The sequence below is a fragment of the Pterocles gutturalis genome, unplaced genomic scaffold, assembly GCF_000699245.1.
Source record: "Pterocles gutturalis isolate BGI_N339 unplaced genomic scaffold, ASM69924v1 scaffold7661, whole genome shotgun sequence".
Lineage (NCBI taxonomy): Eukaryota > Metazoa > Chordata > Aves > Pterocliformes > Pteroclidae > Pterocles > Pterocles gutturalis.
In genome coordinates, this window is record NW_010097714.1 from 36,283 (window position 1) to 54,522 (window position 18,240).

General features: G+C 35.8%; 1 protein-coding gene across 1 annotated transcript; it reads right to left on the minus strand.

The window, feature by feature from the left end:
* Positions 1–812: 812 nt before the first annotated feature.
* TLK1 (tousled-like kinase 1) lies at positions 813–17,254 on the minus strand (the record flags this gene model as incomplete). The annotated part of the gene is made up of 10 exons (XM_010084846.1): positions 813–1,583; positions 4,656–4,763; positions 5,057–5,168; positions 7,759–7,894; positions 9,057–9,226; positions 9,985–10,074; positions 10,161–10,252; positions 10,542–10,623; positions 13,557–13,654; positions 17,188–17,254. Coding segments are annotated over 10 exons (1,132 nt in total), but the record flags the coding sequence as incomplete, so codon positions are not given.
* Between the last annotated feature and the right edge of the window lie 986 nt (positions 17,255–18,240).

An 18,240-nucleotide genomic window follows, 5' to 3' on the forward strand; every position in this document is an offset into this window, starting at 1 on the left:
GTAATACAGCCTCCTTTTTCTGCAACATGGACAAAATTACATATAGGTATTCAGCATCAAGAATGGGATAGTATAAAGAACAGTGAACGGGAGAGAGATACAATGTTCTGAAAAGTAAGTTTCTACCATACAAGGCAGTTAAAAAATGTTTCACATTTTAAAATATCTGTACAAGCCACAAGAAACATTACCTTGTTGATAGGAACTTCCAGAAATAAGAGAATAACCGTGAGCAACTTCTACATCTAGTATCAATGCGCTCTGCAGGTTGAGAACGCAATAAACTGACTTGAACTGTACTGTATATTGCCAACACAGATCTGTTTTGCATGCCTTGATTGTTAATGAATTACCTATTCTTAATCTCTCTATAACATACAGTTGACTTGCACCTTAAGGAGGTCATTTGATTCTTTTGCAAAAGTAAAAGCAACGTCATTTAGCAGCAATTAAAAGCGCCTTGAGGGAGACTTAAAAAAAATACAATATCCAATTAGAAAAAGCCATACTTTAAACATTTGTACAGGAATAAATTGCTGAAATTTAACGGAAAATGTGACATCTGTACAACAATTTACAATAGAGCTAGAAGGGAATTTATCATTATTCCTGCATAGAACATTATACATGACCTGTTTTCATTTGGTTTCATACTGTTGCTTGCTTTTATCAGAAGCCTGGAAAGTTTCACAAGTTTCAATACCACAGCAAGTATAGTATTTTTAGAAAATTGAGCAGATTTCAAAATTAGCAATCTATTTGAGAAATAAGTACCAGGAATTCCGTATCACCCTTTCAATCTAAATTCAGTGAAACACCGCCACATTTTTGGAGGTACAAGCCTGAGTTGCCAAATAAAATACTACAATTTTATCTGAGGAATCTGATACAGAACATATCTTTGACCGTCTCACAGTCTTTACTTTGGTTTTAAAAGATCAATGTCTTGGAAAGATGGCAGTTTGTTTAGTTTATAACCAGGCACAGTATTTTTTCTGTGTTTTCAAATTTGCTCACTACCCTTTTTCTTTAAAATAATGAAAAACTACCCTTCATGTTCCAACTTTCCAGTATCAACCAAATGTACTTTAAGTATTAAAAAGATTATTTACAATGTTCCCCAGAAAAAACTAAAAACCTTTTCTTCAGTCTCAAACACAGTATACCTGCTAGCGTCTAACAGGCAGTGTCATCCTTCAATGTTTAATGGTATTTCTCAGAAGGGTACATTTATTCACAGTCCATGATCCATTCCAATCATACAAATGACGCTATGTAGGAGGACTTCAGTCTGAAAACACAGTTATCAAACTTGTCCTGTGTAAAAACACTCAAATGCTTTCAAGCTCAAGTCTGCATCTCGAAACAACACAAAGGTATCATGCCATTCCTCAGCTGGAGAAATTTCAGTATGAAATAATGCTTGAAGTAGGTGGTGTAGGGGATGCTGCTAGCCCAGTCATATGCAAGTTTCCTGAAGAATTTGATCTCCTCATATGAGGGAGAAGATAAGGATCATTAGCCAGCTGGTGGACATCAAATCTATCCTCTTTTCGGTATGCTAAACAGCGTCTGATAAAGGCCTAGAAAAGAAATGTAAACAGTGACAATACCATCCCAAATAACTATGTTTGTTTACAAGCAAAGATGTAGGTCCTCCTGGATAAACCAGTTTCTAAACAAATTCTTATTCTTATGTAATTCAATTCAAATGAAAAGTGTAACATTTTACTATTGAGCCCAATGAAAAAAATGTAACATCACAGAAAAAAAAAAAAAAATCAGAAAATTAATTGGCCTCAAATATCACACTTCAAATATGTACTTCTATGTTTAGGAGCTATGTTTACAAGGAAAACATTAGCATCTCACACATTTAGAATTCTGTATGTGTTATCCCTAAACAGCTCAGTAAAAACCAGAAGCAAACGTCAGAGGATTGAAGAAGTAGAAAGGAGCTCCATGGGGCTCAGAATCATAGAATGGTTTGGGTTGGAAGGGACTTTAAAGATTATCTAGTTCCAACCACTCAGCCGTGCAGCAGATGAAGAGTAGATGGAAGATACAGGGACAGAATTTCAATGCTTTAGTTGACCTTCGAAAGCAGGCATTACCACACGTGCCATGACAGAACAGAACAAAATATGAGATTTGACAATGGTGGTTGCCATGTTCAATAGGCATTAAATAACTAATAGACTATTCAAGAAACCATTATCTAGCTGGAACTCCTTTCCCAGAAAAAACTCAATCCCACCTAGCTAAAAATATCTGATCAATTGAAAAAATTCCCTATCTAGCTTCAGGACTGTTCTTGAGACACTATGTTGTCCTACATTTAGGTCCATACGATGTATGCCAGTCATTTTGTGCTGAGTTTCTGTCAAGTCTTATGTCTAGCATACACAGAACATTTAGTCTCCTGAGAGCTTGGTCTCCAACATTTAATGATAGAAAATCCTTATTACTGCTAAAGAACTGATTAGCACATCATTACTTAATTTAGAACTTAATTTAAAAGAATTACATATCTTTTCTTTGATAAATCTGTTCAGATGTTTGTTCTTTGCTCCAATTAAAAACTGGAGATTAAAGGAAAAAAAATAAGTGATACAAGTTCCAAAGAATCCTGCTAGAATTTACTTCTATCATTTAGATATTCAGCATGAACAAGGCACAAAATAAAAATCATGCACATCTGTTAATATATATTCACATGTTCTTTGACATTTGGATTTTAATCAAATTCTTCACAATAAATCTTTCAAAACAAATTAATTGTTAAGAGCTATTTGCAAGATCCTCAGAGTAACAATTTGTGTCTAAAATGTTTGTAAAATACTTCATGCTTCTGTGGCACTGTAGACACATTACTGCAATGCAACAGAGAACATTGCACAAAATAGGAAAAAGTAGGGAGGATCAAAGAACAGTTACAGTCTGAAAACTAACTAACAATGTTATTTCAGGTTCCATATTTATTTCATCTCCATGTTTTCCAAATCAGAATTTCAGTTTACAAGCTGTTCTTTTCCAACTGCCAGGCTTATAAATCTGAAAGACAATTTGTATTCTACACAGTCATCATAAACGGTCTGAATTTACAAGTTAGTCTGAAATTGTTTTATAACATTTCCACCAGAGAACAATTTCTCCCTCTCTTACAGCTATCGTGACAATGTTAATAAGAGTGGAGAACACTGAAAGTTTATTTTAGTATTTTTAACAAACAAACAGAACATGGAATACACAGAGACTGTAAAATAAGTTGCCAGTTCTCCATGTTGAACTGTCTATTCTTTCCCAGCATCCTCTATATAAAAACTACTAATGACAAAGAAATGCAAAGTTAAAAGACTGGAATATAAACTATCAACATGTAATGTTATCAGTTATATGATGCATATTTGTCAACTGCATTCAAAGGACACAACTTTTCCAAATAGGGATGAACAAACAAAAGCAACAAACAAAAAACCCAACAAAAAAAACAAAAAACAAAAAACACAAAACCCTAGGACAAACTACAGTTCTTCAACCAAAATTTCATAACCTTAACTGCAACTCGCTCACTAACACTACTTTTAGAAAATATAACCAAGAGAAATATACCACAAATTTTAACACGAGATTTATGTACCCAAAAGACTTACTTTCTTGGGAAGTTACAGCCTCTAGAAATAGGTTTCCTTTCCTTTTAGTTTTTAGAAGCTAAATCTTAACATTCCTCGTTTTTTTTTCAGCTTGAGTCCCAAATCTAACTATGTTTAATTAGTTGCTGAAACTTAAGCAGGCATACTATTTTCTCTTGGCATTTTTTTCAACAAGCACATCTCTACTACGTCTGGCCATGAATGTATCTTTCAAAAACTGCGACAGTTTTACAAACAAGTAACACATATATAATGGTCTCTTCCACATTCCCAGAACTGGGTTTGTGTTATGGATGCTCACAGCAGCAATCATTTGGGAAACCACCTTAATCTGTTTCTGAATAGCTAGTCTGTGGAGATAAGTTTGATACTACAGATGTTTCAAAATACGTTTTTTAAATACAGGAAACATTGCCACCTGTACCTTTGTGGCAGATCAACTATTTTGTCAGTCTTATTTCCTGAATAAGCATCAATGTATCTTACAGATTCTTAAAAATTTATGTTTCTAAACTCAGCTTTGAGTTAATACACACATATTATGACCTTCAAGGGGAAGAGTGTTAGCAGGCATATCTTCCAGGTATTTGGTACTCAAATAGTTCTTCAAGCCAATAAGGCTGCAGAGAATAACATTCACTATTTTCAGAAAGAGCTTGTTACTGTCAGCAGAAGTATTTCTCAAGAACTTCTAGTGAGACAGTCTGAGTGAGACGCATAAGGTCCTCTGGGAAAAAGCAAAGCAGACAATTTTTGAGGTGGCCTACTTTAAAACTGCTTGCAAATTTCTGGAATATATATACAGCCTGGCTTTGAAGTACATGATTTTGAGAAGTCCCAGAATAAATTCACTTAAATAAAAACATTAAAATACTAGTTCTCCATTATGTTTTCCTACACATTTAGATACTATGTCCCACAGCATTCTTAACAGCAATTTTACAGCTAAATCCTCTATGATGAGTGTTTTAGCTGTTACTCAGAGATCATATGAAAAGTTACCTTGGCTTCATTGCTTACAACAGGTTTGACAGGGAACTGAACTTCTGTGGCTTTTAATATTGTATTTTCTTGTAAGATATCTTGCTGTGATTGATTGTGGCCAAATGGCTGAAAAATAAGCACATTATTTTCTTCATGAGAGTTATCCAACTACTTTGATTTCATAAATATTTATGCTACAGTAAGTTGTTGAAGTGATAACATGAACTACTAACCATTCTGCAAATAAAAAAGTTTCAGTCAAGATTTTCTACATTTCTTGCCATATCAGTGCATGCCACCAAAAAGTAACACATGTAATTTTCCATGTAGATTCACAACTTTATGGTTATAATTTACAGACTACTGGAAACAGGAATTTACACTAAAACTTTAGGAGTTTCAAACAACATTTTCCCTACCTTTCTACCATAAAGGCATTGGAAAAAGATTACTCCAACTGACCATACGTCAACCTTATTAGAAATCTTTGGTGGCTCCTTGCCAACTACAAAACACTCTGGAGGCAAGTACCTAGAAAACAAAACATGCATCTCAGTGTCTGCAAGATGATGGTATGGCATCACTAGAAATTATTCAAATATCAGATTATACAAACACTTCATGTACACATCTCTGACCTTTTGACAACTTTACAGTTGCCTTATGACCCACATTCCAACACCCTGCACACCCATCAAAACTGACATTACAGCTTTTTGTATAGTCAGTCAGTCAAATGGAAGGTCTCTTTCATACAAGCACAAATACCAACTTTCTTTACCTAAATCATGAATTATCACTTTTTTTTTTTTAAATTGGCATCCTAGGTTAAATATGAACCTTCTTCTATCACAGCAAGAAAAGATGAAAGCCATATAGGGCATTTTACAGCAAGGCCTGGTTAGGAATCAAAGATAATGTAGATATGGCTTAAAGACGCTTTACCTAAATTCTTAGTAAGAATGATGATGTTAACCAGAGGGTTATACGGTAGACAAAAGTGATTGCTATTTCCATTCCTATAATCTGCAGGAAGCCGTACTTAAACGAGCTGAAAGTTGAGGAAGTTCTTGTGCCATTCCTGAATTACAAAAGAATCAGTGAAATGGAACCTCCTTTAAAAAACAAAAAAAACCCCCTCCCAAACATATCAATATGTGGGCAGTTCAGTATTACTGACTATAACATATAAAATTGAAAAAGGTCTAAAAACTATTAGAGCGCCTAAAGACTAGACATTCTATCATCAGCAGCATATAAGGCTTTAAAACAAATTTTGATGAAATATTTGTGGAAATGGAAATAAGTAGAAAAATGAGATAAGAATGCAACACAAATATGAATTTCACACAATATCACAAAATATCTTCTGGAATACTCATATGCAATTCTGATTACAACATTCAAGAAAAATGAGCTTAAGGTGATGCAAGTGCAAAGAAAGCTACTAAGATGATCTGAAGAATGGAAAGCCTACAATTCAGGGAAAAAACCTGAAGGCTATAAAAACACCAAGGAGAAAATACTAGGAAGGGAAATAACCTACTTCAAGGAGGACAGTGTTGGCACAGGAACAAACAAGTATAAACTGGCCACAAATAAACACAGTCTGTAAATTAGAAGATCAGGTTTCTAATGATCAGAGAACTCAGGTTACGGAACACACTTCAAATCAGATTACTGGGGACAAAACACTAACTACATTTAATATAAATGTCTGAAAGTTTACAAAAGAGATTATGTGACCTAACTGCCTGGAAAGGCTGGCAACTGGACCCAGTGACCAAGAAAATCCCTTCCAGCACTATGCTGCTGATCGTTTGTGCGATCTGCTCTGAACAGACTCATCCCACACCTCAAACTCACTTAAAATATTTCCCTCTTTAATGAGGATTTTGGGCTCAGAGAAAGCATGAATTAGAAACGCAAGGATTCATCATGAACCTATAATAGTCACACACCTTTTTTTGACCTCTTAGTTTACAGCACCACTAGTGCCTGTGGCATTTTAGATGAAATCCGAAGGCCAAAATTTTTTTACATACATTAGCATAAAAACATATTTAAATTGGTGCTTAAATAGGTAAACCATTAAAAAGAATAGCAAAAGCATAACACTTCTAAAATGCTTCAACATGAACAATTGTCTTTTCACAGCATGGCACATGGGCATTTGTGCAAGTGAATGTGTGTTTTCTTTTCTAAAAATTCCGAAGGAAAAGGCAAAAACTTTATTCTGTGCAACTTCCAAATACGGGAAAAGCTGCAGAATAAATGGGAATGACAGTGGTTTCTCTGTCTAAGTTAGGTTTCAGCTCCTGACTTGGATTTTGCTATAGGCAGAATTAAGAAAGAAAGAGCAAATGAATTCACAAGTAATAACCTGGTCAATACAGGCTTTCTATTCTACCCACCCTGACACAGGTACCATGCACTCAGGCTCAAAGAGCTACTGTGCCATGAAGAAGCTGCATCTTCAGAGAGCAAATTCTAGAAACAGCTTTTCTGTAAGCAATGAAATGCTTATTGTCATTCTGTTCTGTAGGCAGCTCTAAAACTTCAGGTTTTTGGACAAGTGTGCAAGTGCACACAGAAAACAAATCACAGCTGCTGAGCTGTCATTAACCTTTAGGATGGAAGAGTAAATACACTTTTGTCCTAAGGACATTACCTGCTGGTAATCCCTGCTCTAAGATTGCCAAGGACTAAGCACCCACACTTCATCATCATAGCTCTGTCAAACATCTTCAACCACCTGCAGCCAAAGATTAAACACCTGCTTCTTCAGGCAAACCATGTTTCTAAATCATAGTGATCATCTCCAATTTTTTAAATATATATATTTAACATATATATGTGTATATGTATATATATGCATATGTATGTACGTATAAAAAATAAACCCACATATAGTCACACTCTCTTATTGTACTTGTTATGTTGCCATTCTAACATTTACGAATATCAGCATTCATGGTACTGCACAAAAATCTTTATGTTTCATCCATGTTAATACTTTTAATCCTAGCTCTCCAAATTGGCTTTATGAGAGCTGATAGAGTATTTATGAAATCTGAACAATGATGCAGAGTCTAAACAGCAAAATCAAACCAGGCATTACCAGTAAGTTCCTGCTCCCTGTGAAGTTAAATCCATTCCGTCCACACCGTAGCTATCATCATCCATTATTTTGGACAGGCCAAAATCAGTAATTTTTATTTCTCCACATGCTGTTCCATCTACAAGAAGGATATTACCTATCCAGGGGAAAAAAAAAATTACCTCAGAACAGCTAACAGAATGCTTTATTTTCAAAACCAGGTTCAATTTTCAGGAACATCTAACTTCACAAGGGGTAAGTGACAACTTTACATCATCTTTATATCCTCAAGTCTAGAGTAATTTGAGTATGACACACTTTAGGAACTCTCTAGGTTATCATCATCATCTGAAATGGTTCCCTCAGCTGGGAGCTGGCTGGACAGTGAGAAAACACCAAGGTGTAGTGAGGGAACACCAAAACGCAGCGATACACCAGTTACAATGAAGTTTTGTAATTTTCTGCCCAGAACAAATCCTACACTACAGGTTTTGAGGCTTGCTTATGCCACAAAATCATGCCAAGAAATTGCTGCAGTACTACAAATCTTACTCTGTGTGCTGAAGTTGTACAATAATTTCTTGATATAAAAGGTATTTGATGAAGTTCTTCTGACGACAAAAACTAATGAGACTAAGAATACATTCTGTACAATTCCATAATAGAGAAATCTATATGAACAATTTCTTATACAGCAGCAAGCAAACAGTCTGGTACAAGAGTTATGTTACAAACCCCATGCTTGGAAGTGTAGCAGATTAAAGTACATGAAGAACACAAGCACTATTCATGCAAGGTGGTAAAACAAAGGCCATGGATTCAAGACAGAATACATTGTTTATGACAATGCTCATTATTCATTGTAAAGAAAATTTCTGTAAAGTCTTGTTTTGAAGTGGTTATGCTGGGATGCTGAAAGTGATCGATTACCTATTTCAAGCTTTTACAGGCTAAGAAATACATGAGAGAAAAATTATTTACACATCAGCATTCCACAATGATCAGACAGGACTGACCCAACTAATGCTCTTATCTGTTTATACTGCTAAATAAGTATGTATCTATGTTCAATATGACTTTTTTCCTACAAATTCAACTAAAAATAATACAAAGTAGAAAAAGTATGATAATCTTTTTTTCCAAAGAAAAGACAGATTATTTTAGCAATAAACTAGAAAGAAAAGTACACACTTTTTTCAGCTGTTTAAAATAAGCCTGACATACAGAAGATTATTTTGGTATTTTCAGACATGAATTACAAACAAAATGAAAGATTAAAAAAAAAGATTACATTTTCAGTTGTGTCACTCCTCACTTACCTGGCTTAAGATCATAGTGTATAATAGGGGGCTTGATCTCATTGAGATACCGTAGTGCATTTACAATTTGCATTACAATGGACCTAGCTTCTTTCTCTGACATCAATTTATGCTGCTTGAGATAGAAATCCAAGTCATTGCCTTCACAGTATTCTAACACTGTGCAAAACCTAGGGTAGAATTCAGAGAGACAAAATTAAATAACTTATCAAACTGCAAAATCAGAAATGGAGATATGACAACCTTGTTGATACTGGCGAGTTTAAGAATGGCTGACTGAATATTAAACTGTATGAATGAAACAGAACACATGGCATAACTACTAGCCTATGAAACTTGACATCAATCAGAACATTCATACTCACCAAAAGAGAAAATGCATACACACTGATGGGAGGTTTCTCAAGTTAAAAAACACCCTTATTTACGTAGGCATGTTTCACAATTAAAAAAAATATATTAACTAGCCCTTAAGATGTGACACAATTTCATCCAAAGAGGTGCAGCCCAGCGACCATGGACTACACTTAGGCTAATAATGCTCCTGATGTCATTTAGTCTTGGAAACCTGTCTAAGCTACAGCAGCCTTTCAGAGCTGCCCTGCAGCAGCCCCTTCTCTGTCCCAAAACATTACATCACTACAAGTCCCTTTCACCCTCAGGACAACCTGTAGGGGCTTAGTAGTCAGGTGTTGCAAAATCTCCTCTTCACCACTTTAGAGATGGTGTGCAATATTTAGCCAAGACAAAATTCTTCAACTAGTGGGGATTTTTTTTTTTTTAAAGTCTCCGTAAGGAAACCCTAAATGCTTTGGCTGAAAGCACAAACATATTATTTTTGTTCAAATACTCTTCATTTCTGTTCATCTAATATACAGCACTAAAATCCTTGCCACGTTCTAGAAAATGTATCATTTTATGTACTTACGTATCTGTATCCAGGGAGAAGTAGTCATATAGTTTAACTATCCGCGGGTGATCCAGTTCTTTGTGTATTCTATACTCTCTGCAGGCATGTCTAAAAGAAGATGGATACATTAAATTTCTACAATCAATAAAATGCTACTCAATTTAACATACGGAGTGTAAGTCATTAATATTTACTTGTGGTAGTTTTCTTTCTTTTCATCCCTCCAGCTTTTGTTAAGCTGGTGAATCTTCACAGCAGCGTATCTTTGTTCATAAAGATCAAAAGCCTAAAAAAGAAACCCACAAATATGCGTAAGTTATAACCAAAGATTATAAAAATAACAACCAATAAAGAAAGAAAAAAAATTGGCATATAATTCACAAGTCTATTGACAAGTGTATTTTAATGCTATCTCCCCTCCACAAGTTAATCAAAGTTTGCTCAACCAGTGTTTAAAGAGTATACGACATCACAGTCCTTCCGTTTATTTAGATTCCCCCCTCTGCCCCTTGAAAATTGAATATACAAATGCACGTGGCTAAAGCATTAGATTTAGCAGACCCAACACACTCTACCTTGTATACTTCACTGAAGCCACCTCGGCCAAGTAAATGGAGTAACAAATACCGTTCATTCAACGTGGGGTGATCTTTAAATCTTGAAAGAAAAAAAAAAACCAAAACAATTCTATTCAAGTTATACAAACAGAGACTAAAATGTAAACCTCCTAGCATTACTTCTCAAAATGGAGCTTTCTATACAACTATACAACATGGCCAATCTCAGTACCTTTTGACTACTTAGTGTACAAATGCTATCATAACACCATTGTCAAACTAGTCAATTCTGGGAAACTTTCTGTTATTTTTCTCCACTTTTGTGAGGATAAGAAAAGCACCCTTAAATTTAAACATGCGATACAAGGGCTTTCTCCTTGTTGTGCCAAATTTTGGAGAACTCTCAAACTTCAGCTTCTGGAACAGACGAGGAGGATATACTTCCAATTTCACATGAAACATGACCAGACCTGTTTGTTGTACATACCTGCCTCTTTTTAACAAAATGGATTTCATATAACACCAAGAAGTTAACAAATAATGAACAGAAATATTTGGAAAACACACAAAATAAATTAATATCTGCTCGTACTCTATGAAAAGCAAACAGAAAATACTCCTTCCAAACACAAAATTATGCTGCTGCAGGACAGAGAAAGGATCAGACTCTCCTGAAATGCACAGGAGACAAAATATATCCTTCCATCCAACCTGGGGGAAGGGAATACTCATCACACTTTTTGTGCAATCATGAGACAACTATAGTCATGAATCTAGGGGCAGCTGCAAATTATACTCCACAGAAGACTTTAAGGAAGGGTTTAGGGATAGTCTACAAATAGGTCATCCCACCCTTCCATGTTTTGGAATTATGGTCATATTGTGTGAACCTTACCATCTTCCCTCTCCACTGCTGCTCTCCATGGCTCAGAACCTGCACCTTGAAGGTAGCCCCAGCATCACGTGGGCTCTAAAACCAGGCAGGGAAGCCCTAACCCTCACTCTCAACTTGGCCTGTTATCCCAGTGCAGTAGTAAAGAACACATGCGGACACACTAGTTTACCCATCTCTAAACCAGGCAGTATTTCCTGCTTTTCATTGTCAAGGCTGGAACCCCAAACAGCTGAGTTTGCAGTCTACATTATATTTGGGATGCTTCAGAAGGGTATACATGGGTAGACGGACATAGAGGGGAACATCGCTAGAACAAGAAAGAGGGCTTAGCTTTCGACCACAGCTGGAAGCTGAAAACCCAACAGGACTTGAGTCGGGACCCAATGGCTGCTTTGCTTCAGAACCCTCTCTCTTATCAAAAGGCCAAGTTGCCAAGATGTGTTAGGAAAGACAGCAGGGGCTACAGACCTAAATGACTTCTCCACTGCTTCTGTCTTCTACATTATGAGTGTAAGCTGCAGCTTGGCCACTTGGTAAATACTCAGGTTTAAACTCCCACAAAAACACGAATGGACAATTTAGAGCTTTTAATTCTGTACCACAAAATGTGTCAACATTCACTGCAGAAAATGAGCAGTGAAACTGCAGTATTCTGCTTGTCCATGCCCTGTAACTCTTTTCAACTGAGACTGTAATTTGGATATTCTCTGCCCCACATACACAATATTTACACAGTCAAAGCCTGTCATTTTTCTGTGGCATTTATTCCTTCTTATTGAAGGATCACCTTTTTTTTTAAAAAAAAATAATCTTCTAATGCAAACACTGAAGATTACAAAAAGGTTATCATTTAACCTACAAAGAACTGCTTGTTTATTTGTTGCAGGACATTTATTTTTAAAATAAAATATTCTGCCATCAAATTTTAAGCGTCAACACCCATTATTTTTCATATCCAAAATGCAGCACCAATTTAGTTATCAATTAGCACTATAGTCACATGGGAACAAAAATTTTCTGTATTCCTGCAGGGTAAGTATGGGAACCATTAAAACACCTAAGTACAATTTCATATCCTGTTGCTTTAAGGTTTAGAAGTCTTAGTGCATATATAGTTCTATTGTGACTAAAAAGTGGAAAATAAAATAAAATCCTGAATTCTTAAGGCTACTGTTTCATAAACATTTACTAGTACAGAAAGAAACAAGCCCTGCCCCATCAACTCCTTCCCCCTGGCTGCTAATTCCACCATTGCACTGCCCTCTCTCCTCATGGCAGCATAAGCATTTTTGCAACTGGGGCAAAGAACTAGACCAGGAAATTGATCTGGGGTTAAAATTGATCCAGAAAACGAAAGCAGAGGAGCTGGTTTTAACCTTCCAGTGTCTGTTCAGTAAAGAAATGCCACTGCAAGCATGTGAAACAAAACAGGGCAAGGGCATAATGAAGCAGTTGGGACTGGCAGAAATCAGTTCCTTTCAAGCAACAGTGGCAGCTTGAAGTGCTGGTGAAACTGTAGTGTTCTTGTTTGTATTTTCTATTATAGAAAACAGATTTTGTTTTTAGTTATGTAATTATTACTTTCAAATATACATAGTAATAGCTAACAACAAATAGAATTTAACATGATGCAAGATGAAGCAGAGAGTAATATTCAACATAATACAGAAGACTTCACAGTTGTCTTTTTCCTACTATGTATCTGTACCTAGTAGGAATGAAATCACAGTGCAATAATAACAAAACTGATTTTAACTGAATCACAAAATCGCTTCTGTTACATCAAACCTCCCCGCCATTTTCTTGCAATATTGTCAGTTAAGTGAATTTCATTAGGTTCCTTACAAGTTGGTTTTTTTTTCAGTCTAGTAATATCGTCTAGCAAGTTTTAGCTCTCCTTCACTATAAACTGTGTATATACGTTATTGCTTGCATATTTAATAAAACTATTCATAAGTTTACCGAATTATGAATAATTCTATTTTTAAAAAAGTTTTAATAAGTTGGTGTTTAAAAATATATGCATAAACAAGGGAACCAAAGAAACATTTATGAAGGAGCCTCTCCCCTAGTAGGTAAAATGTGATTTCAGAGATTTAAAAAATAGACATGCAAAATTAAGACAGTATGTCTCTTACTGTGAATTATCTTCGTTATTTATTCTTTTCAGTTCTCTTATGTGAAGATTCCTAACTCTTTCCAAACGTTCAAGTTCTGCTTGTATTTCAGCTTCCTCCTGCAAATGAAAAGAATGAAATATAAAAGCTCATTTACTCCCTGTTTGAAAAGGATATTTTTACCCCTGCATCAATTCTAGTGGTGATGGAGGAACATTACATTACAAAACCCTGCTGAAGCACTGCTTTTCTCTTAAAGCCAGAAAAATTCAGAAAGATAAGGCAAAAGCCTGTTTCAAGGAACCTTTCTGTCCATGAACCCACAGGTAATGGGATGTTCACAGTTTTGTTCTGCACTGTAGGGATGCTGTTTGACATGAGAGGCAGCTGGATTTTGTCCCTCAGCCAAGGAGAGAAATTATCTGGGAAGCAGTCTGAAATTGATGTACAAAGAAGAAAAAAAACTGAGATATCTGCAGTTACAGATTTTGTACAAACCAACCAATTAAGGAAAGATGTTTAAAATATTTTGAGCCTGAAATGCAAGCCAAAAAAAGAATAAAAGAGTAAGTCATTATAGTAGGCGCGTTCTTAAGGTGTTGATATAAGACACCAAAACCGAGATAATTAAAAAAAGGTTTTTCCATGTATATCTTATTAGAATTACAAATGCAGAATGTGTACTGCCTAAGATTTTGAGTGCAGTTTCAAAAGAAGCATGTCAGGTATGAGCACATTCCCTAAGTTCAGCACTAAGAACTATCTCGTAGTTGTTTATACTGATTCTCTAAAAAAGTAAAGAATCGACGATGCCTAATTTGTGGAAACCTGTGTATTTATACTCTAAGTGAAAAACATAAACTCATTGAAAGACACTGTAGAAAGGGCTATATAAATTTCAGAGTTAGTATCTCTAGAAGTTTAAATAAAAGGGAGACAAAATTAGTCCATACCAGAAAGCTCATAATTATGCAATTATTCTATCTGAAAAAGGCGGCCTGGCATCTGATACGCACATTTTTGGTAGCAGTGCCATTGGAAGCAGTGTCCCCCATCATCTCTTGTTATTTTGGCACAGTCTCTTGTACAGCCACATGGTGAACCAAATTGGAAAACTAACCAATCTTTTCTTTAAAAAACCCCCCAAAACCCCCCAAGCCTCACAATAAGATATGTGTTTGGTTTTTGAAAGAAACTAGATCAGTTCTACAATTCAATTTATACTGTGACTGCACAACCTGGTGGTGCTGGTAAAAGCAACAGGGCAACAAATCATGGCACAAGGGGATGGAGGCAGAAGTCAGCAGAGGGGAGAGAAAATGCTGTAAAGCTGGTATTTCCAAACATTGTGTATAATAAAACCACATCTTGAAACAACATCTGTATTTATATAATCTAAAACACACATTAAATGACCACATTTCCAATGAGTTGAGGAGTCCGGACTAGATGACTTCAATGGATTTCCTAAATCCCTCCTCATAAGCTAAGGAAAAAAACCTTCATCCCAAAACAAGACACTAGATGAACCTCCATTCATAAACCAAAAATCAAATTCCTAATAATTGAAAAGCTAGACTAACACTAATCTGCTAGCAGATCCAGGTGGACCATTTGTTTTTCTCAATATACATTGTCAAGGGTTTGGTTTTTTTTCCCCCCCAACTGTTTATACAATGTTAAACTCCGTTTTAAAAAATATATTTAGATTAATACTTGTAGTTCTCTGTTAAATACCCTGAAACGATATGCAGTTCCTCATAACCCAATAGTCCTTTATAAAGAATTCCAGCCCTTCTCCACCCGCAAAAGGCCACACACTTACACACACACACAATTGTCTATGTTCTTCCCAAAGGCTGACAAAAAAAATCCATCAGTTGTGCTTCTTTCGGGCTTTTTTGTTCATATATTATGCAATTCAGTGGTTCTCAAAATGTGGTTCATAGGCCAATGTTAGTCCAAAGAGAACTGGCTGGTTGCATTGTTTCCAGCTGTTATTTAGGACACTCAGGCTGTGAATACCTTTAAGCAAGAATGAACCAGCTTAGCTGCCTCAGGTCACCGCTATATAAAAGGAAGTGAGAAAACAAGAGACTCTCTCCAGGACCAAAGCTGCTAGCTGGAAAAGAATTTCCTGGGGAGCAGAAGGAAAAGAAAACTGGTGGTGGCAGCATGTACAGGGCACCAAAAATGAGAGCACCAGGAAAGCATCTGGAGAGCGAAAAGGAAGAGGAGCAGACAGTAAAACAGCACATGCAAAAGGAAAGAAGGAAAAAAGGCAAAGAAGCATGAGGGAAGAAATACAGCCATGTAAAAGGAAGATAACAAAATTGTTTTTCAGTTAACAACAAAATCTGTAACGCACATAAGAATGAAAATGCAAGTATGTGTATTTTTATTATTATTATTTTCAAAAATATGCAAACATGAATTGCTAGGAAATAACATTTGTTTCCTCTTTGGCATTTAGTCAAAGAAGTTCCTTCTTATTCAGAGTATCCCAGCCTTGATGATCAAGGTGAAACCAAAATTTGGGTATTAAACAACTTTATAACAGCTTCCTTCGTATGTCACTTGAAACTTCCATTAGACTTAAAAAAAGCTGAAACATGGGAAAAATTCTACAGAATTTCATAACAATTTCACGTGAAGCTAGTGTTATTTCCAAAGCATTAACAATGAAGAGTTATGTGGGCAGTCTACTTCACTAGTGCCAACAAGTTTATATGCAGATTCTCTACCAGATCCAAGTACTTCCTTGTCATCTTTAAAAATAGTATCAGTGTTCTCGAGGGGCACAGTTCAGTTTATTATAGTAGGATTTATAACAGGTGACTCGTACATTTGAAGAGAACAAGCCTTAAACAGACTCTTGCAACATTTCAAGGGGAAAAACACTATGATCTGTTTTGACTGAACATCTCAAGAACTACTGCTCAGCAGATAGAAGTTTTCACACTTGTTGAGATACTTCTGCCTGCTTCAACTGTCATTCCTTTTCACAGGTTATTCCTCAAAAGCTTTGCTTTAGTAAGCAATAGTTTGTTAATATCATAATTATCTAATTACACGGATTTATTAGAATGATGGGCTTCAAGAAAGAAGTACTATTTTCTTTTCAGAAGTCAAAACTGGGGTAAAATATCTGACTGCAAAAATAATTTAAGATACAGACAAAAGTTTTTCCATAAAAGTAGGAAGATAATATTCTCTCTTGCAGTAGGCAGTATGCTAACTGATAACAACTGAAGCAGATACTGTAGATGACCAAAACACAATATTCCTTCAGAAATGCAATGCTTTGTAAATTGGACCTTTTTGGACCTTGGCTAACTCAGCTCTGAAAGAAGCAGTATTGGTGGCATCAGCACTGTTACCACTGTTAGAAGGATTCAAGGAATCAGTACAATGTTACACTGGATGGACTCGTTACTACTCCCCTGTACTCCCAGTGTTTATGGTAAATTGCACAAAAAAAAAAAAAAAAGGAAAGCCACTATTAAGCATAAAATTGTACAGCACTTTTAGTACTATGTCTTCTAATCAGACAGCTCTCAAAAAGCCCTCTCCTTATTTCACTAGCACTAGTTTTTATGGTTTTGGGCATGGTAAAAAAAAATAATCTTAAAATAACAACCTATATACATACCTTTTTGAGATGTCCTAATCGAAGCTTGAAAATTTCTTCCTGTTCATGATACTCTGCTAGAGTCAAACTGAAAAAAAAAACCAACAACCAAACGTGACTATAGCTTTTATATGATTGTAAACAAAACAACAGCATTCTTACCTAAATACTACAGTAAATATAGTATCTTATGTTAATTGTTTACTACCACAAGGTACCTACCTACTTACCACTAGCACTACATTTTTGAAACATCTGAACATCTTGATTTGTAATTTCAGGGTCAAAACATACAAAATGCTTTTATGTCTGGTATTTTGGAATACTAACTGCCTCTCCCACTGGACCATTTCTGCTCTCTCAGATAGTCTGTTAGATTAGCTAGGTACATTCTGAATCATACCACCATCCCAGTAGCTGATGCCACTGCTTGGTTCTCAACTCTAACACTTAATGAACCAAAGGATGGAAATCGAGAAACCAACTAGACAAGACTCGTAACACTGGATTTTTGAGCTATGATTTAACGAATGTATTGCAAGACCATACATTCCAAGTTCAGTAACACTACATTTTGCATGAAACCACAAATTCATTTTTGAATTGGTACGTGACTCTTTTGCTTGTTCTCTTTTCATCTTCCTTTGAGAAAAGATGCCTGGCTACAGCCAATGTAGGGGTCCCTCACTGTCCATAGACTTGCTAGGACACAAAGTCAGTTATCCAGAGGATCTAGATTGTTCATACAGAGCAGTAACTAAGAAACCCACAAACTGACTGCATACAGTTTCCATCTGACAAACGAACAAAAGAGATACAGAAGACAAACCACCAAAAAAAAGAAACCAAAGAGACTTCAAGTTACAGAGGAGAAACCATCTGCGTATAATGAAAGGGAACAGGGGATGGGGAAGGAGAAAGAGGTATCACCTCCTTGAATGGATTCACACAAAATCCCTATGAAAAAATTTAAATTAAACATTTTCTTGTTTTGCCTAGATCTACTACTTCTTGCATGATGTGAAGCTAAAACTAATAGCATAATACACAGAATCACACACACACAGAATGTTA